Source organism: Dama dama, chromosome 1 (assembly GCF_033118175.1).
Source record: "Dama dama isolate Ldn47 chromosome 1, ASM3311817v1, whole genome shotgun sequence".
NCBI lineage: Eukaryota > Metazoa > Chordata > Mammalia > Artiodactyla > Cervidae > Dama > Dama dama.
This window is the reverse complement of record NC_083681.1, coordinates 30274914-30301204: the sequence shown is the minus strand read 5'-3', so window position 1 is coordinate 30301204 and position 26291 is coordinate 30274914. Positions and strand designations below refer to the sequence as shown.

General features: G+C 59.8%; 1 protein-coding gene across 9 annotated transcripts in view; it reads left to right on the top strand.

The window, feature by feature from the left end:
• The first annotated feature begins 2201 nt into the window (after nt 1-2201).
• The window catches only part of BCL9L (BCL9 like), a 28499-nt gene continuing 4409 nt past the window's right edge, over nt 2202-26291 (top strand). The window contains exons 1-9 of one of the 9 annotated variants that reach the window (XM_061145580.1): nt 2202-2901; nt 9085-9140; nt 14851-14999; nt 17619-17720; nt 18964-19349; nt 20096-20215; nt 23265-23475; nt 23631-23715; nt 23816-26099. In XM_061145580.1, the coding sequence (XP_061001563.1) occupies nt 17695-17720; nt 18964-19349; nt 20096-20215; nt 23265-23475; nt 23631-23715; nt 23816-26099 (3112 nt within the window). In that variant the 5' untranslated portion in view covers nt 2202-2901; nt 9085-9140; nt 14851-14999; nt 17619-17694. Of the gene's footprint in view, nt 2902-9084; nt 9148-14798; nt 15000-15553; nt 16209-17618; nt 17721-18963; nt 19350-20095; nt 20216-23264; nt 23476-23630; nt 23716-23815; nt 26100-26291 lie in introns of those variants that run through there. The other 8 variants (XM_061145574.1, XM_061145575.1, XM_061145589.1 and 5 more) reach the window with 8 other exon arrangements.

The window sequence follows — 26291 nt, the reverse complement described above, 5'->3', positions numbered from 1 at the left end:
TTGTGTTTCCAGAAACCGACCCGCGTAACGCTGGCTCACCCACACTGCACCACGAATGAACAGGCACTCACACAACGAACATGCCCGAACTTCCACCGACACTCGCTGACACACCTGTGACACTCCTCGTGACATAGTGACACAGAGCTAAGGGAAAACACACGGTGATTCCCAGAACTCGCCAGTAGAGGGAGCCACTCTATTCCAGCAATGGGCCACGGGCCTCCTCTCCTCTTCGCTCACTCCGGGGTTCCACCCAGAACTCGTGGCTGCCCAGAGCTAGGGCTCCGCATCCCAACCTGGAACCTACGCTGGGGCAATGAGTCACAGCCCCACCCAAGGGAGTGCTCTACATGACTGCTCCACGGGACGTGCCGAATACGCTGAAACTTACGGTGTGCCACAATTAACTGACCCCTTGCAACATGGCCATCACTCCCTGCTACAAACATTGTTTTCTGGACCTGCTATGAAGCCGCATGGTGCCAAATAGATAATCACAAGCCCGTGTGTCTTGTCACGTAAGTAAATGGGAAACTGACCCAAGTAACTGAATGGACCCTTCCTTCTAACAAGCAAATCCTCTTTGAGAAACAACCCTCTTGTCTTGTGGCTCATCTTATACCCTCAGGACCTAGAGAGGGGAGAGGAGGTGAAACCCTACTTCTATGGGTCAGGTACCATCCTAGGCTCGAGATCTTTTATACCAGAGCTGAGCCTCTCTGGGCTTTAGTTTTCTTTTCCTTTACGTGAGAATAATACCTACCTCATAGAGCTGTGATGATTCAATCCCTGACCCAGCTTGATCTTAGCATAGCAGATAATAGACACTTGTCAAAGTTTTGTTGATTGGCTCAAAGCAGGATCAAGAGATAGTGTGTATGAAAATGCTTTGTAAATGTCAATGTTAGGCACCCACAGGGAGTGTTATCTTCTCTCAGGGTTTCTCCCCCTTTTCTACCTGGGCCTCCCCAGACCTTGCTCAGCGCTCAACTCCAGGTACCATCAACCCATCAAGTGAGTATTTACTGGATCCCTATTATGAACCCAGCACTTGAGTGCTATGGGTTTATGTAGAGGCAGAGAAGGCATGGTCTGGGCCCTCAAGAATCTTTTGGGTCAACTAGACATGCACACAGGAGAGTCAAGATAAAACATGCAAGTAGGTACTCAGTTGGGTGACGTAGATGTAATAGTTGGTCAAAAGTGTAGGAGGTCAGGGGCAGGGGAGAGCTCAGAGGAATCAAATAGCATGAGCAAAGGGGCTTGCTAGTGTCCTTCCTTTCTGAAGTGTCCATGCTTATTCCGTCTTGGTATTAATTCTGGGTGCTTGGGGACAGCGGGATCCAGGGAAAGTACCCTGGGATAAAGAGACCCAAACTCTAGTCCTGAGCTTGCCACTTTCTATCAGTGTAACCCTGAGGAAGTCCTTAATTAATGCAAGCCTTGGTGTCCTCATCAGTGTCTTAGGGCCATAACATCTTTCCCACAGGTTTTTGGCAAACATTGATATAACCTATGTGAAATGCTTTTTTAAAGCCCTTTACTTCTTTTTCATTGGATCTATTCTCCTGTAGGGTCTTGGGTGTTTTTGTGTAGCACTTTGAGACTGGGATAGAATTCTTTTGGGAAAACAAAGGTTTCATTTTCACAAACACTTTATTAGTATCCACATTGCACTCTGCTGAGAATTGAGATGAAAAAAATTCAGTCCACCTCCTCAAGGACCTCATGGTCTACTAGGAAAGAGTATATAGGAAAGTGAATAAAGAGATGTTCAGCGCATAATGAATGTGGGTGGGTACAATGAAGAGGGGACCTAGTGGAGTGCGTGCGTGTGTGTGTGCGCGCGCGCGTGTGTGTGTGTGTGTGTGTGTGTGTGTGTGTGTGTTGTGGGGTGGGGAGGTCTAGGCAACTCCCACTGCTTCCAAGCACTGTAGATAGGCAGGTAGGCTAGTCAAACCTCTCCCCAGCCTGAGATGTTAGCACGTCTCCTCCCCAGTCCTTGGGAATGGGGTGGAGGGAGGGATAGAAGCCCCCACCCCGCCCCCCGGCCAACCAGCCTCCCGCTAGCCGGCCGGGCGCCTTACCGAGTCAGACCACTGGGAGGCTGGGGGAGCCGGGTTGGGCGAGGAGGCGAGCGAGATGGGGGAGCTCTTATTTTGACAGGGGCCTCTCCGGGCTCTGGTATGAAGGCAGAAGGAGGCAGCCAGAGAGCCCCGATGCTTATTCAGGCTGGGGAGCGGAGCCGAGTGGAGGGGCGAGCGAGGCTCCGGCAGCGCAGGGGAGCCCGGGAAGGCGGCGGCGAGCGGCGGAGCCAGTGGCCGGACATGCCCCGGACTCGGGGCCGCTGCACCACCGCCGCCGCCCGGAGCCAGCCGGCCGGACACCCGCACGCCTGGGTCCCCCGGCGCCGCGCCGCCCGGGGGCTGCGACCCGGACCCTCCGCGTCCGACCAACAATAAGCGCCCAGACAGACCCCTCCCCGCCCCGCGCCCGCCTTCCCCGCGGGCCTCGGGGAAAGTGAAAGGAGGAGGCGAAGGAAGGAAGGAAGGAAGGAAGGGAGGAGGAGCAGGAGCCGGAGCCGTGAGGTTGGGGCCGAGACCCCAGCCCCGAGCCCCGAGCCGGGCGGGTGTGCGCGCTCTCCAGCCGCTGCCCGGCGCCCACGACCATGCTCCGCGGTTGGGAGGCAGGAACCCAGGCTCCCAGCGACCCCCGGATACCCACTCCCGGGCCGGGCTGGTATTGAGATCAAGGCGTCCAGGATCAAAAGATCACCACCTGCCCGCCTTCCTCCGCACCTCCACCTGGCGAGCAGGAGGACCCCAATCCACCCACCGACCCTGACCTGGTCATGGCGTCCAACTCCGGCCTGGCGTGAGGACCCCCGACCCGCGCGAGGTGAGGGGTGGGCTGGGATCGAGGGCGAAAAGTCATGTCAGGCCAGCTGAGGTGCGAGGAGGGAGATCCAGTTCGAACTGGGGAGGGGGGGACACAGTTTGATTGTCTCTGGCCCTCTGGCACGCACCCTCAGGCTGTATAAGGGGTGGGAGACGCCCCCAGGGTTAGCGGAGGCTACTCTTGGGTCCCCAATCAGGTTGGCAGCCCCAGAGCACAGTGGGGAGGGCTTAGGGGCAGCCCGGGGACCCTGCCACCCTAGCGCAGAGAACAAGGCCGGCCTTGGGCCAGCTGGAGCAGCAACCCTGCCCTGGGGGCTTCTGGGAGATGTAGTCCCCCTCCCAGGCTCACCAACCCCTTGGGTCTCAGCCCCCAGCACTCCTCTCCTGGCTGATAAGATCCTCCGGAAGGAGGTGCACTGGGATTGGAGATTGCTGGGGGTCCCCCTCTGCCCCCAAGCACTGTCTAGGAGCATCAGGGGCTGTGACTAGAGAAGTCTCCCCAAGACTCTGGTGTGGGCTTGGTTGGGGGGTGGGGCAGTCACACAGTTCCTTGGAGGTGTCTCTGCATAGGCTCAGAGGGGATGGCCCCTGCCTTGGTCCCGAGAGCTCTTGGGAGAGGAACATGATGAAGAGAAGGGAGGCTTAGGGCTTCTTGCTTGGCTGGAGTATGCCCTGTGCCAGGGCTGTTGGAATTTGGTTTCGGGGGACACTGAGGTCCTCTTAGGAGCTGAGAGAGAGGGTGTCCCTGACGGTCAGGGAGTTCGGAGGGTGTCTCTCTGGAGCAGGGAAGCCAGGATCAGCTTCTGTCTGTCTGTCCAGCTTCCTTCCTTCCGGGTTTTTCTGACACCCCCTCCTCCCTCCTCCTTCTGTCTGTCTGCTGCTTGGGGTGTGGGTCTGTGTCTGTGTCTAGGGGGGCCTCTGATGCAGGGAGGAAAAGTGTTATTCTGGGAGAGGTGAGCTGGGCATGTGATTGAGCCCTGGGAAAGGGGCCTGGAGGCCCCCTTGATCTTTGGCCTTGGTTTCCTGTTTTACCTAGGAAAGCTGTCTTCACACAGTGTCTGCTGTAACCCTGCTGATGCCTCTGGAGGAGGTCAGATCTCTGAATGAGACCTGCAGGGTGGGTGGGCTTCCACTCCCCTTGCTCTTCCCCCATCTTCAGCCTCTCCAAGGATCAGCCACTTCTGTGCTGGGGCTGCCTGGCTTGTCTGCTGCCCCCCAGCACTGGCTTGGCTGCCTTCTCTAGGTCAGGACCGTGATTTCATGGCCCCAGGGGAAGAGCATGTTCAGGCCCTGTCTTTCTGGTATCAGCTCTGAGGCGCCTGCTGATAGAAGCCTCAGGACAGAGTGAGAATGGGAGAGAAAGGTAAGGGGCAGGGAGGTCTGGTATCAGGACGGAAGGTGCTGCCTTCCCTCAGCTGATCAGGTTCCTTGGCCTTAGAGCACCAGGCCTGGAAGATCAGCCTTCTGGCCAGTTCCCTCTGGAGGTTCTTTGCTAACCTGTGTTGCTACAGATTGGGGTGGGGCAGGGGTTAATGTTGGGGAGAATTCTTTCCTGAAGGGGAGACTATATATAGTCTTGGATACAGAGTAACTCCTGTGGTTGGGCTAGCAGGGCTCTCAGGCTGGACACAGCTTCTGGAGGGCCATATGGAGACTCAGGGTGAGTCTCCAGGTACTGAGGTTGAGGGTCCAGGTGGGAAGAGATGACGGAGTCCCAGAGAGGGGCTAGTGTTTGTGATCACAACAGTGATGATGTGGGACCTAGTGAACTTGCTTTTTGAGTCTGTGTTGGGCACTCATGCTTTCTCTGGATAGTTTCTGCCTCCCAACTTCTGGGTACGTGAGTTAAACAGGAGCCCTGGGCTGGGGACTCAACTTCCATGAACAGGCAGGGCAATAGCCTTCTGGGCACAGGCCTAGTGGGTGGCAGTGTCGACTCAGCAAGGGCTGGAATGCCTGGCACCTGCTTTAGATTAAAGGAGATGCCTGCAAAGGGGGCTGCCTGCCTGCAGGGGGAGGGGCTGGGATGGAGCTCTGTGGAGCCCAGGAGTGGGGTGGAAGGAAAGGACCAGGGTTGCAGACAGCTCTGGCAGGAGTGGAGGGAGCCACCCAGAACAGCAGCCCCACCTCCAGGGAGTCCAAGGCGGGAACTGGGGGCCCTCCGCAAGGCCTCTGGCGCCACAGGCTGCTGCTCTGTCCCAGTGCCCTGGGCGGGCAGCTGCGGGGAGCCAGGGTGTCTGGGTGTCCAGTCTGCCCAGGACTGGAAGAGGCCTCCAAGGAGGTGGGGGGTGCTTGGGGGTTCTCGTTGGCCTGATTCCATGTTGACTCTTCTGGGGGCTCCTGGGTTGCTGGTAGTGAGGCACCCTGAGAGCTTGGGCACCCAGGGGTGCTGGAAAACAACACCCTTTCCCGGTGCCAGGAGTCCTGGACTCTGCTAGGTTGCTGACTTGGTGGGGGGAGGGGGCAGAGGGGATGACACCGTGGGAAAGTGGGCAGCCGTGGGAGCCAAGCGGGCACAGGCTGGGTGCCGCGGGCAGGGAGCCTCTGCCAGGCCTGCTCTCCCCAGGGTGGGGCTGGTTGTTCCAGGGACTGGCTCAACCTGTTGAGCACCTGGCTGCTCTAACCTGGCATCTGTGTCCCTGCCTGCCAGCCCCGCCAGCTGCCCACCCGCAGCCATACTGCGGGGGCTGTCCCCCTACGGATCTGTTGCCAGAAGGCTCTGACAGGCCAAGGGGCCAGTCGAGGCTCCTCCAGAGGTTCCTCCAGGGTATGCCAAGCTTCCCCAGGTCTTACCCTCTAACTCCCAGTTGGAGGGCCGGGTAGCCAGAGCTAGGAGCGAAGGGGCGAGGTGAAGAAAGCTACAGCGCTGGATCCGCTGCCGGTCACTGGGGCCGCCCTGAAGGCAGCCTGGAGTTACCGCCTGGAATTTCCTCCACTGGGTGCCAGGGCCGGGCCTCCAGAGCCCCACCCCCAGCCTGGCCTGACCTCCCCTCCCTGGGAGAGACTTTCCCTGGGGGTTGGGGGAGGGGCGGTAAGGACATTCTGGTGCCCTGGGAGGAGAGGGGTGACTTCCTGGGTGTGGGGGTCTGTAGTACTGCCTCAGCCTCCTAAGTAAGGGCTGGCCCTCCCCATGGAGAGGGGAGAAGCTCCGGGTTCCCTGGGAGATGTCCCCTACCCTGCCCTGAGTGTGTGTGTTGGGGGGGGGGGCGGCCCTGGGTCCCAAGGAGGGTCCCTGACCCGCCGCAGGCCCTTGCTGTCCTCCCACACTCTCTGCCCCGTAGCTTGAGGCCTGCCTCGGGGCTCTGCTAGCCGGCAGCCAAGGGGAACCAGCTGCCACTGTGCCGGGGAGAAGGTAGCCACCACCACCCCCAGGTAGACAGGGAGGGCCCAGGCAGTTTCCCCGCTGCCTTCCGACTTCTCCAGGCAGTGGCTGGAGCAGAGGCCTCCCCTCCTCCGCCTCCTTTCCACCCCGGGCCCTCCCAGCTGGGCCCTGGCCACCTGCCCCTCCTAACCTTGGTGTCTGGCTGAGTCCCCATCCCTGGGGGCTGGGATGCCCTCTGTCCAAGTCCCTCCTCCCACAGGCTGGTGGCCCTGTGCTGGCCTGTCTTCCCCTCCTCCTCCCCTCCCCCCACCCCCAGCCTCAACTGAGAATGGCCCTGAATCCAGCATTTCCAGCATTTCGAAACCAGGATTGTTTTGAAATCCCTGAGCACTTCTCCACCCTCCTCTGACTCCCCTCCTCCCCACTAGCCCAGAATTTAGTGCTCTAATCTGGCTTCATGCTGTGCATTGCCTGGGTGTGTGAGAGAGAGAGAGTTTGTGCTAGCACATGGCCATGTGCATACTACTCTGTGTGTGTGTGCGCGTGTATCCCAATGTGGGTCTACCTTCTGTCAGCAGTTCTGTGTGACCGGCCGACGTCATTTGTGTTTCCTGGGCCCCTTTGGGCTTTCTCTATGAGCGTGGGCACCTCTGTGTGTCTGAAGGAGTCAGTTTTGGAGAGTTTGTGTTATTTTAAAGAGGTATCTTGGTTGTGTGTGTTTGGGGGTTGCGTCTGTTTCTCTCCCAGGTACACATGTCTGAGGAGTGTGTGTGCCTGGGGTTGTGTCTTTGATACACGTGTGTGTGTGTGTGTGTGTGTGCACATGCACACACTCAGCTCACTCTGTTCCCGCCTCTATCCTCCTCCCTCAGAACACGTCTGGGGGTGTAGCCACAGGTCTCCCCACAGCACCCTGGGACATGAAGTCCTCTGTCCTTTGAAAGGGAGGTTTTCTGGAGGGAGGCCAAGACTTCTGGCAATTCTGTGGTCCTTGGAGAGAAAGTGTGCAGTGGGGAGACTTTGGGATAAACTGTCCCCAGAGCTGGACTCTTCTCCTCTGCCCTCCCCAGCCACCCAGCATCTCAAGGGGTCTGATGCTCCCAGTCCACCCTCTTCTTGTCCTGGTGCTATCGGAGGGATTGTGACAGGGAGGCCCAGTGCTCTCCAGAAAGGGATGGGGGAAGGGACTTAACCCCCCCACCCCCGCCCTTGGGGTAGCTTGCTTCACTGGAGACAAGAAACAGCCAGCCTCACCAGACCTGGGAGCTTTCAGAAAAGTTGACTTTGCTAGTTAGGGGCAGACAGCAAAACAAAACAAGACACTCATGTTTCCAGCCTGAGCAGAAGACAGAGGGGCCTGGTCTCTTGGGGGGTTATACCACCCCAGAAATATGAAGCATTGGGTATGGGGCCAGCTGCCATTGTAGCCTTGACCCTGAGAAGTCCTTCTTGTTCTACGGTCCTTTATCGTGTTCTACAGGATGAGAGGTTGTTAGGGGGAGCTTTCTTTCTTTCTTTCTTTTTTGTGCCAAAGCTAAAATTGTGATGGTCATGTTTGCACGGGATACAGGCACTTGGAACTCTGATGCCTTGCTATGACTCAGTTTCCCATCCTGGGACCTCAGGCTATAATTGACTACTTTCTTCTAGAAGCACTTGTAGCAAGTCAGTGAAGAGGAAGAGGGCTGGGACAGGGGCTGGTTGTTGGAGTCTAGGGCCTATGGAGACAGCAGCAGAGGTGAGCAGAGAGAGAAGCTGTCTCCTTCTAACCCCCCTTCCCATGGCCTCTGGGAGGAGGGGAGGGGTAAGGGCACAGGTTGGTACAGTGCTCAGTGACCCAGCAGGGGGAGGGCCTTGGCAAGGAATCTTCAGTTTGTTTCTCAATCTCTGTCTCTGAGACCTGCACGCCCGTCACTGCAGACACCTTCAGGAGATGAGCCCAGAAAAGTCACCCAGGTGATGGTAGGACAGGGCGGTACCAGGTGGGGACAGGTGGTCCCATGTTCTGGCAGGCACGCTATGCTTTCCCCCCTAGAATGGGAAGCTGGGCCCAGCAGGAGGTCCCCTCCCCAAACCCCCTGTCCTGGGCCTGGGCACACCACAGGCTGGAGAGGGTTAAGTCTGGTTGGCAGGGACAGCACCCCCCCCCCCCCCACCATTGCAGTGAGAGAGGGAGGGAGGGGTAGTTAGCAGCTTGCTCTAGTTGGCTTCTGTCCCAGAATTCTTCGGAAAAGAACTCCCCTTTGACCCCCAGTACAAACTGAGCCGAGCCACCAGCCTCCCTCCCGCCTGCCTGCCTGTGGGAGCTTCACCCAGCCCCCTCCTGCTGAACTGCTAAGCCCAATTCTCTCCCTCCAGGCCCTCCCAGCTAGGCCCAGTCCCCAGGACTGGAGTCTTCCGGGGACAAGGGAGGCCACACAGGGACAGAGGACCCACGCCATTCTTTTTCCTGACACAGGATAATCCCGGGGTGGCGGGTGCTGGAAGCTGGGGTCCTCAGGCCTCCTCTCATCCATCCCTCACACCCAAGTCCTCAGGCCAGGACGAGGGAGTCCTGCCCACCCCACCCCCGACCCTGGGGCTGAGCCCTAAGGCATCTCCAGGGCCTGCTCCTTTCCTGCTTCCAGGGGAGGGAGGGGGAGCCGTGCGGTGGGGCGGCTGGGTCAGGCCTGGCTCCCGGCCAATCCACAGAAGCCGTGGAGGGGGGGTGGTGTCCGAGTAGCCCCGGGACTTCCTGGAGCTACAAGCCCGTCTGTGTACATGCTTAGCGGTGTGCGTGCGGGGGGTGGGGCTGGGGTTCTGGGAGGAGCAGGGGTAGAGATTGCTGGCCCGGGGCTTCGAGCTGTGACCCTCTCTCCACAGGGAGCCCCAGCCCCGATCACACCCTTGAGCCCGAGCCCGACACGCGTTATCCCGAGGTGAGAGGTCTGTGTGCTTGTGTGTGTCCTCACACCCTCTGCGCTCAGCTCTGCCTGCCTCTGCCGGAGCCTCCTGCTTGGCTGTTTGTCTTGAGCGCCCTCCTCCTGGCTCTCTGCCCCCACTTCTCCTTTCATTTTCCTCCCCCAGAGGAGGGGGTGCCGACAGCTTACAACCTGGGACCCAGTGGGGATGGGGGCGGGGCCCGGGCAGGAAGGGTTAAAGCGCCGAAGCCGCAGTTCCAGTGAAAGTCCCGGCCGGGGTAGGTGGTGGGGAGCCCCAGCCCAGTCACCCCTGGAGGGCAAGGTATGGTTTCCTTCCTGGTCATCCCAAGTGCCTGCTACCCCCTGCCTGCTGGCTTTGGCCTGAGCTGGCTGAGTCAAAGCCAGGGTGGCCACCAGCCACGGTATGTGGTTTCTGCCCTGGCTCCTAGATACACACACACACACACACACACACGCACGCACGCACGCACGCAGGCACACGCACACTTTCTCCCTATTGCCACCCCACCCCCTCCTTCCCTCCTCCCTCCCTCCCTTTCTTCCTTACTTAGCAACAACTCCCTGAATTCACAACAAACATGCCTGTAGGATCCCAGACTAGGGAAAGCTGGAGAAAGTACAGGACTGGGAGGAGGCCCTTCTAGACTGTCCTCAGGAGAGAAGGGCTTCGAATCCCCCCACCCTCCCTGTTGGAGGCAACCACCACCCAGGGGCTGGGAGGAAAGTGGTCCTGCTTCCAATCAGGCAGTGAAAACACTGGGGGGCAGTGGCCAGGTGTGGCCGAGCAGGTGGGGGGCAGGGCTGAGACTCCACCCATCACTAGTGGAGTCCCACTTGACCTTTGACCCCCACCTGCGAAGTGGGAGGGGCCACAGACTCCTCAGCCTCTGGGCCTCTCAGCAGGGGCCTGTGCTATTGTCATGGTAACTTGCTGGGCTGGGCTCCCTCCCTAGACTCTTAGGGACCAGGATGGGTGACGGGTGACAGGTTGGGGGTGGGCGGGGCTGGGGTGGCCCAAGAACTTTACTCTCAGAGCCCCAGCAGGCCAGGCACCTGGATTGAGGGGGCGGGGAGTTGTGGCCTCTCTTTGATCTCGTCCGGAGTAGGAACTGTGGCCTCTGGCTAGGACCTGCTGCGCTTCAGGTTTGGAGGGAGTCTGGAATGAGGGAGTGAGGCACCAGGGCGAACCTGTATTGTGAAATGGTTAAGAGCAAATGGCTGGAGTATCTGGGTGTAAATCCTGACTCTTCTAAGTTTGGACTGTCTGCCTTAGGCAAGTCATTAAATGTCCCTGTGCCTCGGTTTTCTTCTCTGTAAAGTGGGGATAAGAGACTTTTCTTGTGGAGTACTAAATTAGAGAATTAAATTAGATAATGGCTATGATTAGCAGCTTGATGTTACACAGTAAATGCTCAATAAATATTAGAGATTTTCCTAATTATTATTAGTCATAGGAACCCCTCATCCTCCCAGAGGCTTTAGCAGGGAGAGATAGGGGTGGGGAAGAAACAGCCTTTCCAATGCTTGAGATTCCTAGATTCTAATAGCCTTCCAGACCCACCTTCTTGCTGCCTCAGTTTCCCCACTGCTGGTGCTGGCAGGCATCATGATTGCAAGTTTGGGAAATAGCTGTGGCCTGGAGAAGGGTCTGAGGGCTTAGGGCCTGCCTGCCTCCCCATCACCCAGCACTTCTCAGGGCTGAGCCCCTCCTCCCCCAGGCTATTAGCTCAGATCCGCTTCAACACCCCTCCCACCATCCCATCTCCTGCTGCTCTGTTCCTTTACCGGGCTGAACAGCCCTTAACACACATTCCTTCAGTGGCTTAAATGGCTGCCTCCTCTCTTTCCTGGCCTGAGGGGTCCGGGACCTTCCTTGGGGAGAAGACTAGCATGAGGAGCTGTGACACGGATGGCAGCTGTCAGGCCTGCCTTGGGGCCCACGGCATTTTCCCTGAGTGTGGCGGGGCAATGCCAAGGTCTCTGATATGTGTAGAAGCCCAGATGGGCAGGCCCAGCACCTGCTGCACACAGATGGGCAGGAAGTCCATCCTGAAGCCCAGAGGAGGGGTGGGGTCATATCGGCATCCAGAGGACAACCCTGGAACCCTTTCCTCTGCTACCCACGCATGGGTAGCCCACATGAGTACATGTGGGCAAGGCTGGGAAACGTTCTGTTTCAACCCTGTGTGCCCTGGGGCAGGCCAGGGGAGAATGCTGAGTGACTCTGGGTGAGCAAGGCTCCCAAAGGCCCTGGGATGAGAGTGGGATGATGGAGGGGCTAAGGCTTGGGAACTTTTGGGTGAGGATCCAGGGTAGCAGGCATGCCCACCAGGAGGGAAGCTCTGCAGGCACGTGGTTTGGTCTCTTCGGGAGTAAAAGTGATCAGATGTGGCAGAGTGCCTGGGATTCCAGGACTCCTGGGGATCTTCTCTGGCCTGGTACCAAGGCGGGTGGGCTGGAGCCCCTGGCTCTACTCACCACGTCTTTCTGGGAACAGAGGAATCTCTTCCCTTCCATGGGCCTGGGAGTGAGGCATCAGTGTTGGCCTGAGCCATGCCTAACTGCTGGGCCGGCCATGCCGCCTTTGCCCAGCCCCTGGGGCCTGTTCCTTGGGCAGGCTGGGGCTATTTTTGGGATCGGGCTGGGGCTCTGGGGCTGGTTTCAGATGTTCCAATGTGAACAGGAGAAAATGGGAACAGATGGCTGGAGGGCTCCAATCAGTGGGTCCTGCTGGGAGAGGTTATTTTTAGGGCCTTGTTAACCCTTTGGGGGCTGTGGAGCCACCCCAAGAGGGACAGCCCTCTTTAGCTGAGAAGAGGATAGGTCTTCTCTCTGGATCTCTACTTTCAGAACTGCGTGTCCCAGTTGCTCTTCTTACCTTCTCAGACCCTCCACTCTTTAAAGAGGCCCATGGTAACAAAGTAGGCTCCTTCTTCCTCCCAGCCTAGATCCTGAAGGGAGACTGCCAAGGGTTTGGGGTGGCTGTTGGACAGGATGTGGCCACTGTTGGAAAGAAACTCCCCTTTGCTTTTCTCCTGGGGTTCTGAGACAGCCCTGAGGGTAAGAGAGTGGATAACTGCTCTCTGGATTCAGGCTCTGGGTTTGAATGTTGATAAACCCAGTGAGGCCCAGAGGAGTCCTCGCCCGAGGGACCTGGCCTCTGTGAGGACAGAGGAGGAGCCAAGTTTTTGTACTTGATACCACTGAGATGATGCCTGTGGGCCCGATGTCTTGAAAGTCACTCAGTCATGTCCGACTCTTTGTGACCCTATCGACTACAGCCTGCCAGGCTCCTCTGTCCATGGAGTTCTCCAGGCAAGAATACCGGAGTAGGTAATCATTCCTTTCTGCAGGGGATCATTCCAACCCAAGGATCGAACCCAGGTCTCCTGCATTGCAGGCAGATCCTTTATCGACTGAGCCATCAAGAGCAAATCTCTCGACAGTGCCCATCTTTACCAAATGCCCATGGATTTGGGTGCCATGTTGGGGGTAGATAAGGGGGCATCATGGCCAGAGGTGGTTTGTTGAGGGCTATGGCACAGGCATTCTGTTGGCTAGTTTCACTATTAGCATCTCACTTGATACATTGATCCTCATTATGCAGATGAGGAAACTGAGGCTCTAAGGGCTGAAGGGATGGATAAAGTCCTGTCATTCAGAGCTGGTGGGATGTGATTGGCAACCTTGTCAGCCTGACTGCAAACCCACCTCTCATTCCACTGCATCACTCACTGCCTGCCATGTCGTGGCCCCAGAGGGCAGCAAGGCTGCCAGGGCTAGGCCTCCTCAGGGAGCAGGTCTGAAATGAGCCTAGGAACTGAGGCCTGGGGGCAGGGGGCCCTGCCTGTCACCACTCTCAGAATCCCCTAAGCCCTTCTGGTCTGAGGGTGCCAGGACTGACACCAGAAACCCCATGTGGCCTTCCTGTCTTCCCTGCAGGAGGATCACAGGCACACATCCTGTCTCGTCAGCCCCCACCCCCACCCCGTCCTGGTGCACATGCCCCTGCTTCCTGTAGGGTCATGGCAGTCTGGATGGCAACGTGGGCAGGGCTGGAGGGCCCTCCAGGTGCTGCCGGTGCCAGGAGTCTGGGGCCGGCTGGCGAGGTGAGGGCTGGGAGGATGTCTCTGTCGCCGGCAGCACCTGGGGGAGAGAGCCCAGCGGGCAGGCGGGCTCTGGGTGAGGGCCCGCCCCTGGTGCGCTGCCTGTGCCAGCAGTCTGCCCGCACTCCGCAACTCCCACAATGGCCCCATTGTTCCCAGCCGCCAGGCAGTTTGGAGGAGGTTCCTGGGCCACCCCTAATCCCCCCCCCCAAAAAAGGGTCCGATTAACCCCTTGGAGGATAGAGGCCAGGTGAGGGTCCCCAGGGAGCTATCCTGTCCATTTGTCTCTTCTGGGGATGGGCTGGGGACACCACCTCCTACCACGTGTCCGCAGCAACAGGGCACCTGGAGAGCCCGGGGTCCCCCACAGGGGAGGGAGTAGCCCCTAGACTCTCTCCCACCCCCACGGGGGTGCAGGTGCCAGGGGGCAGGAAGTGCCGGAGGGGTGGCAGGCGGAGACCAGATATATTTGGGCCGGTGGGGCTAATTCCAGCCACCACCTCCTGCCCTACTGGCTCCAGAGCGCCTTTCCTTCCTGTGAAACCAGAGCTGGGTTGGGCCTAGCTCAGGATTTCGGTGGATTTAAAGAGGCAGCACCCTCCCTGGCAGCCCGGCTTCCTCTCCCCCCTCCCCAGGTGGGGTCTGGGGCCGAGAGAAGGCTGGAGAACCTCTGCCCCTCCCTTGCCCCGGGCTAACCCCTGGCCCTTGCCCCCGCGGGGGTACCAGGCTTTTGGCACTCCTTTCTCCAGAGCTTTGGGCGGGTGGGGTGGGCGGGGGTGGGCTGTGGTTTCCTGTGTTGGCTGTTTGTGCCTGGCCCAGAGTGCCCGCCGCCTGCCTGGGCTTCCTGCCCCGTCTTGTTTCCTTGTGCCCCCCACCTCCTCCCCCGCCTCCCCCCTGGGGGGAGGGAGCAGCCAGGGATTGGGCAGTAGCCTTTGGGGGCACCCCACTGCCAGGCTATGACTGCTTCTTGAGGCCTGGCCACAGGGGCCCTGGCTACGGGAGCCAAGTGAGGCGACCTCTAGCTTCTCTAGGCAATGCTACTTAGCCTGGTGGTCCCCACAAGGGCAGAATCCACCCCTCACCCCTGAAGCACCCTTCAAAGACCCCAGACTGGAGGGTCTGGGGCCAGGAATTTCCATGTCCCAGCAGGGCTGGGGTTGCCAGACATCACCTTGGGGCTTCAGGTGGGGTGGGGCTGGAAACTCCCAGACAAAAATGGTTGATTTGCATGGTCTCCTTTGGCAGGAGGTGGGAGGAAGTGGGGAGAACTGCTAGGAACCAGGCTGAGGGGAAGGCCCCCCCAACCCTGGAAGTCCCCACACAGAGGGTCCCCAGCAACACCTTGGTTCTTGAGCAGATTTCCTGCTGGGCTAGGAATCCTTGACCTCCCCACCCCGCTGAGTCACCACCTCAGGAAGAGGAAGTGACCTGGGTGATAGAGGAGAGCTTCTAGGGACCCTGGAGAAAGGGGACTCAGAACCTTGTTGTCTTGGGGGCTGCCTCTCCCTAGGCCAGTGGCCAAGGATCCCACCCCTAACACTCCCAGCAGGTCTCTGTTCTTTCAGCCACACAGGGTTCCTAGCTGCCCATTTCCTCTCTAGAGGCGTCTGCCCACTGCCTGCGGAAGCATGGACCCTCCAAGCAGTGTTTTCAGTGCCTCTTTTGGGGTGGTTTGGAGCTGGGCTTTGAGACTGGTGTGCTGGTAGGCAAATCAAGCAAAGGCTCCCAAGGTGGGAGCCGCTGAACAGAGGTAAGTGGCCACTGCTGTGTGCTATACCTGTGGCAGTTCTGTGTTGAGCAGGGAGCTGGCCTGTCCCACCTGGAGGTCCTGGGCATCCATCAAATCCTTCCTGGTCTCCCTCCCCCACCTAAGGTCAGGTCCACTTTGACCCTTAGGTCACTGCTCCCCCCCCCCACCTCGGCCTGCCCCCCCACGTTGCACCAGGATGGCAAGATCTCAGGCAGGCTTTGTCTCAGCAGCCTCCTTCCTGGGCTCCATTCTCATGGGTCTGCTCCTGGCCCTTCACTCGGGTGACTGGCACCTGCTCCCTGTTTGTAAGCATGTCACTGCTCCCCACCCCATTCCACCCCCTAAGAGGAGCCCAGGTCTGTGTTTGCAGAGCTGCATCCCTTTCACCCCCCTCATGGGCTCCTGGCCTGGTGCCAAGAAGCCCCCCTCACTTTGTTCCTGCCTCCATCCCCAGGGCTTTCCAGGTCTCTTCCGGGGACTCTAAGTACATAGAGCAGGAGGGTCTCTGTGATCTGGGGCGGGCTGCTGAGGGGCAAAAGGGGGAGGTGTGAGATGGGAAAGTCCTGACTCATCTGTACTTGACTCAGCTCGTCCTGCTGGGTGGGAGCGAGGGGGTGGAGTCCTAGAAGGGAGGGCAACTCAAAGATTCTTCTGGAGAGGAGCCTTGGCCCCACTGGGTACCCTGGAGAGGATGAATTTTCTAACAGCCCCTTCCCAGACTACTAAATGCCCCAATATTTGAAGCTGTAAACAGAGGAAAGTAAAGTGGGTAGCCTTTGCCCTACTGGAAGCCCATCTGTCTGATGCAGGCACAGACACGCCGTCATGACTGAAGGGGAGGACACAGCAGTGTGGGGGAAACACCGGGGGAACAGGGTCTTGGTAGGCCCATGTAATGGTCATGCGACCCAGGGGCCTCTGACTTCCTTCTCCCAGATCTCAGTTTCCTCTTTGTGAAGTGGGGATAGAAATACTGCCGTGGCAGGTGGTTGGTAGTTTTGAGGATCAGCGAGGTGGGGAAGGGGGAAGCCTGGGACACCTGTCTGTCATGGGCCTGCCCCTAAGACCAGGTGCCCTCCGGCTCTCTCCACCTAACCTCTCCCCCGAGGTGACTGGCCTGGGGACTGGCCGCCGGCTGCTGTTCAGCCAGGCCTGGAACCGGAGCAAGCTTCCGCTGAGAAGGCCAATGTGCCCTGGGGTTAAGTTAGGGTGAGACTCCCACAGGGTCCCTGGTGTCCCACAGGGCCTCCTAGGTCCCAGCCCGGCCTGCAGCAGCCCGCCAGGGAATGTGCCCCGGTGTCTGGCTGGGCCTGTCACCGGGACGGAGCTCCCGGCCCAAGGCTCCTCCCCTCCCCCACCCCTTCCTGGGATCTGCGGGAGGGGCGGGGGGACAGGACCGGGGGCAGTCGGGTGAGGCTTCCGTGTTTGTGTAAGTCTGTTGGCTGGTGTATCTCTGGCCCCGTGTGTGTTCCTTTGTCACTACCGGGCTCAGCTCTCTGTGGCTCCCTTGTTGTCGGGCCTCAGTCTTTTCATCTGTCCAATGAGTCGACGCGCCCCCTCTCTGCCTTCTGGCCGCCTCTGGAAACGTGCGCCCCCGGCTATTTCTGCGCTCCTGCTTCGGCCAGCGCCTCCCTAGCCATCCCGCACACCTCCGCGGGCCGGCGTTTGAGCGCGCCTCTAGTTTCCTGGGCTCCGTGCGTGTCTTTGTCTCCCCGTCCACGTGTGAGCTGCGAGTGTGTGTGTGTGCGTGTGAGTCTAGAGTTCGGGTGCTGGTGGGTTCCCGGGGCTTCTGCCTGGCGGCGCCCGGCGCGGAGCTGAACCTGGGCCCCGCCGCGGCGCGCGCCCGGCCCCTCGCCGCCCTTGGCCGTGGGTCTGTCGGGGCGGCGCGTGCGGGGCCGGGAGAGGCACGCTGCAGCCCTGCCCGTGGCCCGCTCCCCGGCTCGCTGGCTCTGTCGCTCGCTAGCTCGCTCGCTCTGCCTCTGCGCTCGGGCTCTGCCGGAGGGGGCGGGGTGGGGTGCCGGGGCGGGGGGAGGGGAGGCTCCTGCATTCTTGCGGTCGGGGAGGAATCTGAGCCAGCGTTACTGGTCTCCAGAAGAGCCCAGCTGCAGCCCCGAGGCCCCGCCAGGCCTCTAGCTGCCCGCCCGGGCCTGCTGGGATGGGCACGGGCTAGGCCTCGAGCTGGGGGCGGGGCATCGCCCCCACCCCCGGCCCCCTTCCCGCCCCGGCGCCCGGGGGAAGGGCGCAGCGCTGGGGCGGGGTGCCAGGGGTTCCCCCGCCCCCTCCCCCGGGTGAGGGGCGTGCCTGGGGGCGGGAGTCCCCCCCCCCTCCCCGGGGGCCTGACAGACCTCTCAGCCGCCCCACGCGGGCACCTTGGCAACCTATCTTTTTAGTGAATTCTGCCCCTGCGGCCCCGGGGGCCTTGCTAGGGACTGCAAGCTCCCTGAGGGTAAAGTGCGGGAGGGATGGATTCAGACCCCGACCTGGAATCCTTCCTGGCAGTTCCCACCCTACCCTGTCCAGTACCCTAGTCCCAGGGCTGTTGGGTCCTCCCGTCTCCCCTCCCCTCCTCGCACTCCCTCCCCAAGTCACAAGTTTTCTCTTTGGGGCTTGTTGCTGCAGTCCCTGCTCCAGTACCGAGTACCTGGCTGGGCCCTGGGCACGCACAGGGGCCGTAGCCCCACTGTGTGTGGGAGCCATGAGGATCCTGGCTAACAAGACAAGGTGTGTGGGTGTCGTGGAGGGCGGGATGTGTGTGTGGAGTGAGGGGAAGGGATGGGCCCAGTGTTGATGGGGCTGAACCGTGCAGGCTTGGAGAGCAAGACCCCCTGGGTACCTGGCTTCCCGGCCACCGGTGGGCTAAAGGGGGGGTCAGAATCGGAATGCCTGCCCCCAGGCAGGAGCCTACAGCTTTAGCGCCTGAGCCCAGGGGACAGAAGGGAATGGCAAGCAGCTAAGCTTGCAGTTCTAGTCCCTTCCAGTCCTTTCCTCTTAAAAACGGTTTGAGCAGACCCCCGCCGGCCCCGCTGTCGGGTCCGCTGGCGCCCTCTGGCCTCGGTCTAGCTGGGGGTGGGAGCTGGAGGGGCGGTGCTTGCCTCCCTCCCCTTCCCCGGGAGAAGCCGGCAGACAGGGCCAGGCGGCAGCAGCAGGACAGCAGAGCTGAAATAAATCTGAGCTGGTGTGGAATGAGGGGGGATAAATATCCTCTCCCGTGATGTGATCTTTCCAGCGGCTATTAATAGGTCTCCGGGGAGGGGGAGGCGGTGGGGGGAGCGGGCTGGAGCTTAAAGGGCCCGCAGCCTAGGCTGCAGGAATCCTTGGTTTCAGTCTGCTCCATGCACCAGTCCCCTCCCCCTTTCCTCTTGCTCCTGCCTGCCGGCCAGACCTGCTGGTGCACCCTCTAAAGGCATTCCCCTCCTGCCCTGGGGAGCTGTCTGGACCAGTGGGCACCACAGTCTGGTGTGCTTTCTCCCACTTCCCCAAGGGGAAATGGGGCTGGGCCAGGAGCAGTAACCCCCAGGTCCTGGGTTCCTTCCCTGCTGGTGTTGGGACACATGGAAGTTGAGGTTGGGGGGCCTTGGAAGGAATGTGAAGACAGCAAACCCTTGAAGAGAGAATGCTTAAGAGTTGGCCAGTTGCTAGTGGAGGGGGTTGCCATGGAGGCTTGCAATCTGATGGATGCTGGGGCTTAGGGGCTGGGTTGGATTCTGCCAACATAAGGCCCGGGTTTTCATTTGGGGACTGGAGGGGTGGAGGGGTTGCCCCATCTTCATTCCCCAAGTGGAGAAGGGCATTAGCCCTTGTCCGAGGAGCCATGGAGGGAGATAGGGGATAGCTGGTGGTCTTAAGATGCCACTCAGCTCCCACCTCCCCAACCATTAGGTGAGGCAGGATGAGGTGATGAAAATCCAGGCTTGCTACACCCCTGGCACTGCGATTAACTTTTCATGTCTCTTCCACCTCCCAGGTTACCCCACCCCAGGAGGAGAGAAGCTCCAGGGAGCCCGCCGCTGTCCCCCCGCGGCCACTGCCCCCCTGCCCCAGCCAAGCCAATGCACCCAGAAAATAAGTTGACCAATCATGGCAAGACAGGGAATGGCGGGGCCCAATCTCAGCACCAGAATGTGAACCAAGGACCCACCTGCAACCTGGGCTCGAAGGGCGTGGGGGCGGGGAACCATGGGGCCAAGGCCAACCAGATCTCACCTAGCAACTCAAGTCTGAAGAACCCCCAGGCAGGGGTACCCCCTTTCAGCTCGCTCAAGGGCAAGGTGAAGAGGGAGCGGAGCGTGTCTGTGGACTCCGGCGAGCAGCGAGAGGCTGGGACCCCATCCCTGGATTCAGAGGCCAAAGGTACCCCATTTCCTGATGCCTAAGACCCCAGCATCGTCCACCGTCCTAGACACACAGGGGCTCGGAGAGGATCTTTCTGCACCCCTGGCCTAATCCTCACTTGCCATTCCTCTCCAGCGTTTATGCAGGGGCAGCCTCTTTCTCTACCACCCCCCCACCCCTCCCCACCCCGGTTATACCCACCCATCTGCTCATTCTCTCAGGACTGGGTGGAGATGTTTCATCCTTAGGGCCACACAGAGTGATGGGGCCTCCCGTCAGTCACTGTCGGTCAGCCTCAGGCCTCTCCTGCTTTCCCACCAAAGCCCCCAGAGGGGAAACGGGAGGTGCTCTGGGGTGAGGCGGGAGGTGCTCTGGGGTGAGGCGCAGACCCATACACCTCCCAGGAACCTCCTGGTGTTCCAGCTGGTGGGAGCAGGCACTGGGGCCTGGAAGAGTAGCAGCAGCTTCCCCCTCCCCCCCCAGTCCTAATTAGAACCAGTTGTGGTTGGGGATTACGTTGGGCTTGGTGCTGGGTGGGGGAGGGGAGACAGGCAGCCAGGCTGTAGAGAGAAATCAGAAACAAATGGTGTTATGGTGGGGGCCAGGGGCTGGCAAAGTGCCCACTGTGGCCTGTGGCCTGGGCAGTGCCCCTTGGGCAGAGGCCATCTGGGGGAATGGGCTTGGGGAGGCCCCCGGGTGTGGGAGGACCGGCCCTCGCGGATACTCGCTGTCTCACCCTGACCCCTGCCTGCCTGCCTGGGCAGAGGTGGCACCCCGGAGTAAGCGGCGCTGTGTGCTGGAGCGGAAGCAGCCGTACAGCGGGGACGAATGGTGCTCAGGCCCGGACAGCGAGGAGGACGACAAGCCCCTTGGGGCCGCCCACAGTGAGTGCCCATCCTTGCCAGGATGCTGTGGCCCATGGCGTCCCCGGGGAACAGTTGCCCTGAGGGAGCCTCCCTCTCTTCACCTAGGGCTTTCGAGGACCCAGGCTGGGCCAAAAGGAGCAAGGACTCAGGGGCCTGGGCTCCTCCCCTCCTCCTCTCCCATCTCTGACTCAGTCCCTCCCGGCGTCCCGGCACCGACAGCTCAATCCCCGCCTTCCAGGTGCTCAGTAGCCCCCTGTCCTTAGGGACCTGGGTGGGGTAGATGGAACCTTAGGTGGCCTCTCCAGCCACACTGGCTACACCTCCTCCCGTGATTTCCTGGCCTCTGCTGCCACCTACTGGTCAGTAGAGGGAGGGCAGTGAGGGTTCAGCATCTCTGGGAGCTGGACAGCTGGCTGGACCCTGCAAAGCTGTGCTAAAGAAGCCTGGGTGTGAGCTGACATTGACTGTGTTTCTGGCGCCCTTCCCTAACCTCTAATTGACCACCTCATCACCAAGACGAGGAGTGAGTGTGGGTGGGCGCCCACCTCTCTCATTCTTGCACTGATCAGTGTATATTTGGGCCTTGCACAAGTGATGGGGGAGAACCAGACATACTCCTGCCCTTGGGAAGCCTGTGCATGTTGATCTGATGCTTTTCCTCCACGCTTGCATCTGTGTGTGGGGAGCAACAACTCAGTGCTTAAGAACTAGTCAGAGAATGTTACACTGGGAACTTTTCCAAGGCTGGGACTGTAGAAAGGAAGAAGAGAAATTATGCCGGACACTTTGTTGCTTTGTTTTATTTAATTGTGATAGCAGTGCTGTGAGGTAGGTGTTATTAGGAAGCAAAAGAGGAGACAGACTCAGCAGATGTTTTTAGAAGGAGTAGATCATGTCTGTGGAGATGGCGTTTGGGATCAGACACAGCCTGTCAGCTGGCCGGTACTTTAAACATCACCTGGTCCCAGTACCCCCACCCCCCAGGGGACTGACTAGTGGTTCAGAAACCCTGGCCAAACCCTTCTGTGGTAGATGGGGGTAGACACTGCTTCCTAGGACAGACCTTCCTCAGTTCACTTTTACAACGACTAGGCTGTACCATCGTAGAAACATGAAGACACAAGGAAATCAAAGAAGTTGCTAATATCCCATACCGAGTACCACGGCAATCAGTTACTGTTTTAGTTATACTGATATTAGATTCTTGAAGAGTTCTTTTTAACGGTAGGGCAGAAGTTAAGAAGAAGTTAAGAAGTTAATGTAGAAATTAAGAGCACAGACTGTGTAATCAGACCCCCCTTGGATTATATCCTGGATCTTCTACTTATCATTTGTATAAGGATGGAAAAGGGCCTCCGTTTCCTCATCTATAAAAATTATATTTCCCTCTTAGGGTTGTTATGAGGAGTCAATAAGTTGATACATGCAACACACTTAGAACAGTGTTAGCTTTTTTTGTTGTTATCATTGTATTAGAAGTTTTCATATTGAAATAAAGCCCGGGGACTTCCCTGCTGGTCCAGTGATTGCCAGTGGTTAGGACTCTGTACTTCCAACGCAGGATGCACAGGTTTGATCCCTGGTTGGGGAACTAAGATCCCACGTGCTATGTGGCGCAGCCGAAAGAACAAAGAAAGAAAGACTAAAACAAGGCCTGCCTCTCTCCCTATAGCTTTTTCCCAGGAGTCCTAGTTCTGTGTATTGAGTATGCATCTTCCTCTTCTCCAGGAGAGCCCTCACACATTGAGGTTGGCTCTCAAGTCCCCCACCCCCCAAACTTTTGGCTCTATGTAAAATTGGAGGGACAGGGTCCAGATCAGGGCCGTTATGAGGTAGGAGAGTCAGAGCAGATTTCTGCAAGGATAGGAGCCTGCCGCTGAGCTGTGGGAAAGTGGCTACTTTCCCAGTTCAAGGGAGTCCACTTGGAATAGTAAGTCCTGGCGCTGTCTATGGGCCACACGTGTACTGGTGGCAAAGGGCCCACCCACTCACTAGACCCCGTAATGACCAAGTGAAGTGAAAGTCGCTCGGTTGTGTCCAACTCTTTGCGACCCCATGGACTATACAGTCCATGGAATTCTCCAGGCCAGAATTCTGGAGTGGGTAACCTTTCCCTTCTCCACGGGATCTTCCCAACCCAGGGATCGAACCTAGGTATCCTGCATTGCAGACGGATTCTTTACCAGCTGAGCCACAAGGGAAGCAGTAATGACCAAGTGTAGATCTTTTCTAGGCTAGGACTTACTGTCAAGTTGGTGACTGTGGATGAAAACCTCCCTCAGTGCTGTGGGTGGCCAGTCTATCCCGGGGAATGAACCCAGTGTGTTAGGTGTTTGTAACTCTCTGTTCCTCAGTTGTTTTAGTTTGTGACCCAGTTGTGAATTTGCTGTAAAAGTACGTTTCTTTGGCCAGCCCCTCCCCACTCCTGCCGGACTAGAGTTTAGTGTTTCATTTTACAGATGAAGGAATGACTCCTTGAGGGAGGAAGTGTCTTGTTGATAAGGTTGCCAATCAGTTAGTGGTAAGGCTAGAATGAACACCATTCAGCTTTTGGACCATCAGTTGTACGAGCTCTTTGCCTGCTTCCCTCACCTGGCCGGCGTGCACACATAAACACACACCCGCTGCACAGACCACGGGAGGGGTCGGAGCCGGGCCAAGTGCAGGGCTCTGCACCGCCTGTCTGTCACCTTGGGGGGTACTCTCGCCCTTCCGAGGCTGTTTCCTACTCTCTCGAGTGGAGTGCACCGACTCCTTCCTCCCAGGGTGTGATGGTAAGGTGGAGTCACTTCCAGAGGCATAGTCAGGGCGTGCCAGGCACATGGGGGCCTATTGGTTTCCGTCTCTTCTCTACGCGGTCCGCACAGTTGCCATCCTTGTCAAAGACTGGACTCGGGCAAGTCTCTGGAAGCGAGACTAGAGAAAATGCCAGATGGTGGCACCAGATGACCCCGTGGGCATTAGCCTCTCTGTCCCTGGGCACCTCTGGGATGCGACAGCGGGGCGGGGACTCCCCTTGGCTTTTCTCTCTAAACCTGGGCCTCTTTCCTGTTCCTCTCTTGTGCAGATTGTAATGTAGCAGACCCAGCCATGGCGGCCCCACAGCTGGGTCCCGGCCAAGCCCCCCAACTGCCCCTCAGTGAGAGCAGCGCGCCAGGCCCTCCGCATGGGCCCCCGCCTGGCCTTCGGCCTGACGCCCCTGGGGGCGGAGGCGGCGGTGTCCCCGGAAAGCCCCCCTCCCAGTTTGTGTATGTCTTCACCACCCACCTGGCCAACACGTAAGTGGCCCCAGCCACCGTTTGCCCAGCACCCCTCAGCCCGGGGTCCTGGCTGCCTGCGGGGGTTCAGGGCTGGCTGGGGGTGGGGTGGGCGAGGTGGAGGGCTCCGTCTCGCCCAGCGCTCTGAGCTGGCTGTGCCTGACCCTCCCGTGCAGGGCTGCGGAGGCTGTGCTGCAGGGCCGAGCCGACTCCATCCTCGCCTACCACCAGCAGAATGTGCCACGGGCCAAGCTGGACCAGGTGAGTGTGTCGCCCGGTCCGGGCACGGGGCTCCGTGAGCAGTGGACTGGCCACGGCCTCCCCTGACCCATCTCATGGGTCTGCCTTTGTCCTCTCGCAGGCCCCCAAAGTGCCGCCCACCCCGGAACCGCTACCCCTGAGCACGCCATCAGCGGGCACCCCTCAGTCCCAGCCTCCACCTCTGCCACCACCGCCACCCCCAGCTCCAGGCAGCGCGCCCCCTGCTCTGCCTTCTGAGGGGCCTCCTGAGGATGCCAGTCAGGACCTGACACCCAACTCAGTGGGAGCTGCCAGCACGGGCGGCGGAACCGGGGGGACCCACCCCAACACCCCTACAGCTTCCACCGCCAACAACCCGCTGCCTCCTGGAGGAGACCCCAGCAACGCCCCCGGCCCCGCCCTGCTCGGGGAGGCCCCCACCGGTAATGGGCAGCGGAGCCTGGTGGGCTCAGAGGGCCTGTCCAAGGAGCAGCTGGAGCACCGGGAGCGCTCCCTGCAGACGCTTCGAGACATTGAGCGGCTGCTGCTCCGCAGCGGGGAGACTGAGCCCTTCCTCAAGGGGCCCCCCGGAGGAGCAGGTGAGGGGGGACCACCAGCACCAGCCCCTCCCGTGCCCCAGCAGCCACCCACGGCCCCGCCCAGCGGGCTGAAGAAATACGAGGAGCCCTTGCAGTCCATGATTTCTCAGACTCAGAGCCTCGGGGGCCCTCCGCTGGAGCATGAAGTGCCGGGGCACCCCCCAGGTGGGGACGTGGGGCAGATGAACGTGATGATGCAGAGGCTGGGCCAGGACAGCCTGACCCCCGAGCAGGTGGCCTGGCGCAAGCTGCAGGAAGAGTACTACGAGGAGAAACGGAGGAAGGAGGAGCAGATCGGGCTGCACGGGGGCCGCGCGCTGCAGGACATGATGGGCATGGGGGGCATGATGGTGAGGGGGCCGCCGCCCCCCTACCACAGCAAGCCGGGGGATCAGTGGCCCCCTGGAATGGGCGCCCAGCTGCGGGGGCCCATGGATGTCCAAGATCCCATGCAGGTCCGGGCTGGACCCCCCTTCCCCGGCCCCCGTTTCCCAGGCAACCAGATGCAGCGGGTGCCAGGGTTTGGGGGCATGCAGGGTATGCCCATGGAGGTGCCCATGAATGCCATGCAGAGGCCTGTGAGGCCAGGCATGGGCTGGACCGAAGACTTGCCCCCTATGGGGGGGCCTGGCAATTTTGCCCAGAATGCGGTGCCCTACCCAGGTGGGCAGGGTGAAGCAGAGCGATTTATGACCCCTCGGGTTCGTGAGGAGCTGCTGCGGCACCAGCTGCTGGAGAAGCGGTCGATGGGCATGCAGCGGCCCCTGGGCATGGCCGGCAGTGGCATGGGGCAGGGCATGGAGGTGGAGCGGATGATGCAGGCGCACCGGCAGATGGATCCGGCCATGTTCCCTGGGCAAATGGCCGGCGGCGAGGGCCTGGCGGGCACTCCCATGGGCATGGAGTTTGCCGGAGGTCGGGGCCTCCTGAGCCCCCCCATGGGGCAGTCTGGGCTAAGAGAGGTGGACCCGCCCATGGGGCCTGGCAACCTCAACATGAACATGAACGTGAACATGAACATGAACATGAACCTGAACGTGCAGATGACCCCGCAGCAGCAGATGCTTATGTCGCAGAAGATGCGGGGCCCTGGGGACATGATGGGGCCTCAGGGCCTCAGTCCTGAGGAGATGGCCCGGGTGCGGGCCCAGAACAGCGGTGGAATGATGGGAGGCCCGCAGAAGATGCTTATGCCCTCGCAGTTTCCCAGCCAGGGCCAGCAAGGATTCTCCGGGGGACAGGGACCCTACCAAGCCATGCCCCAGGACATGGGCAACACTCAAGACATGTTCAGCCCCGACCAGAGCTCAATGCCCATGGGAAACGTGGGTACCACCCGGCTCAGCCACATGCCCCTGCCTCCTGCGTCCAATCCTCCGGGCTCTGTGCATTCAGCCCCGAACCGGGGGCTGGGCAGACGGCCTTCAGACCTCACCATCAGTATTAATCAGATGGGCTCGCCGGGCATGGGGCACCTGAAGTCGCCCACCCTCAGCCAGGTACACTCACCCATGGTCACCTCGCCCTCTGCCAACCTCAAGTCACCCCAGACTCCCTCACAGATGGTGCCCTTGCCTTCGGCCAACCCGCCAGGACCTCTTAAGTCGCCCCAGGTCCTCAGCTCCTCCCTCAGCGTCCGTTCGCCCACTGGCTCACCCAGCAGGCTCAAGTCTCCCTCCATGGCGGTGCCTTCTCCAGGCTGGGTCGCCTCACCCAAGACAGCCATGCCTAGCCCTGGAGTCCCCCAGAACAAGCAGCCGCCTCTGAACATGAGCTCTTCCACCACCCTGGGCAACATGGAACAGGGTGAGTCAATGGGGCTGGACAGGCGGGCCCTGGACTCGCCTCCCAGGTGGGTGTGTTCTTGCCCGGTGTGTGTGTGTGTGTGTGCGTGTGCGTGTGCGTGTGTGTGTGTGTGAGTGAGTGAGTTAAGGGGTCTGTGCTGGGGCCCAGAAGCGGGATGGCTCTGCTGGAGGAGCAGCTGCTGGCCGCCATGTG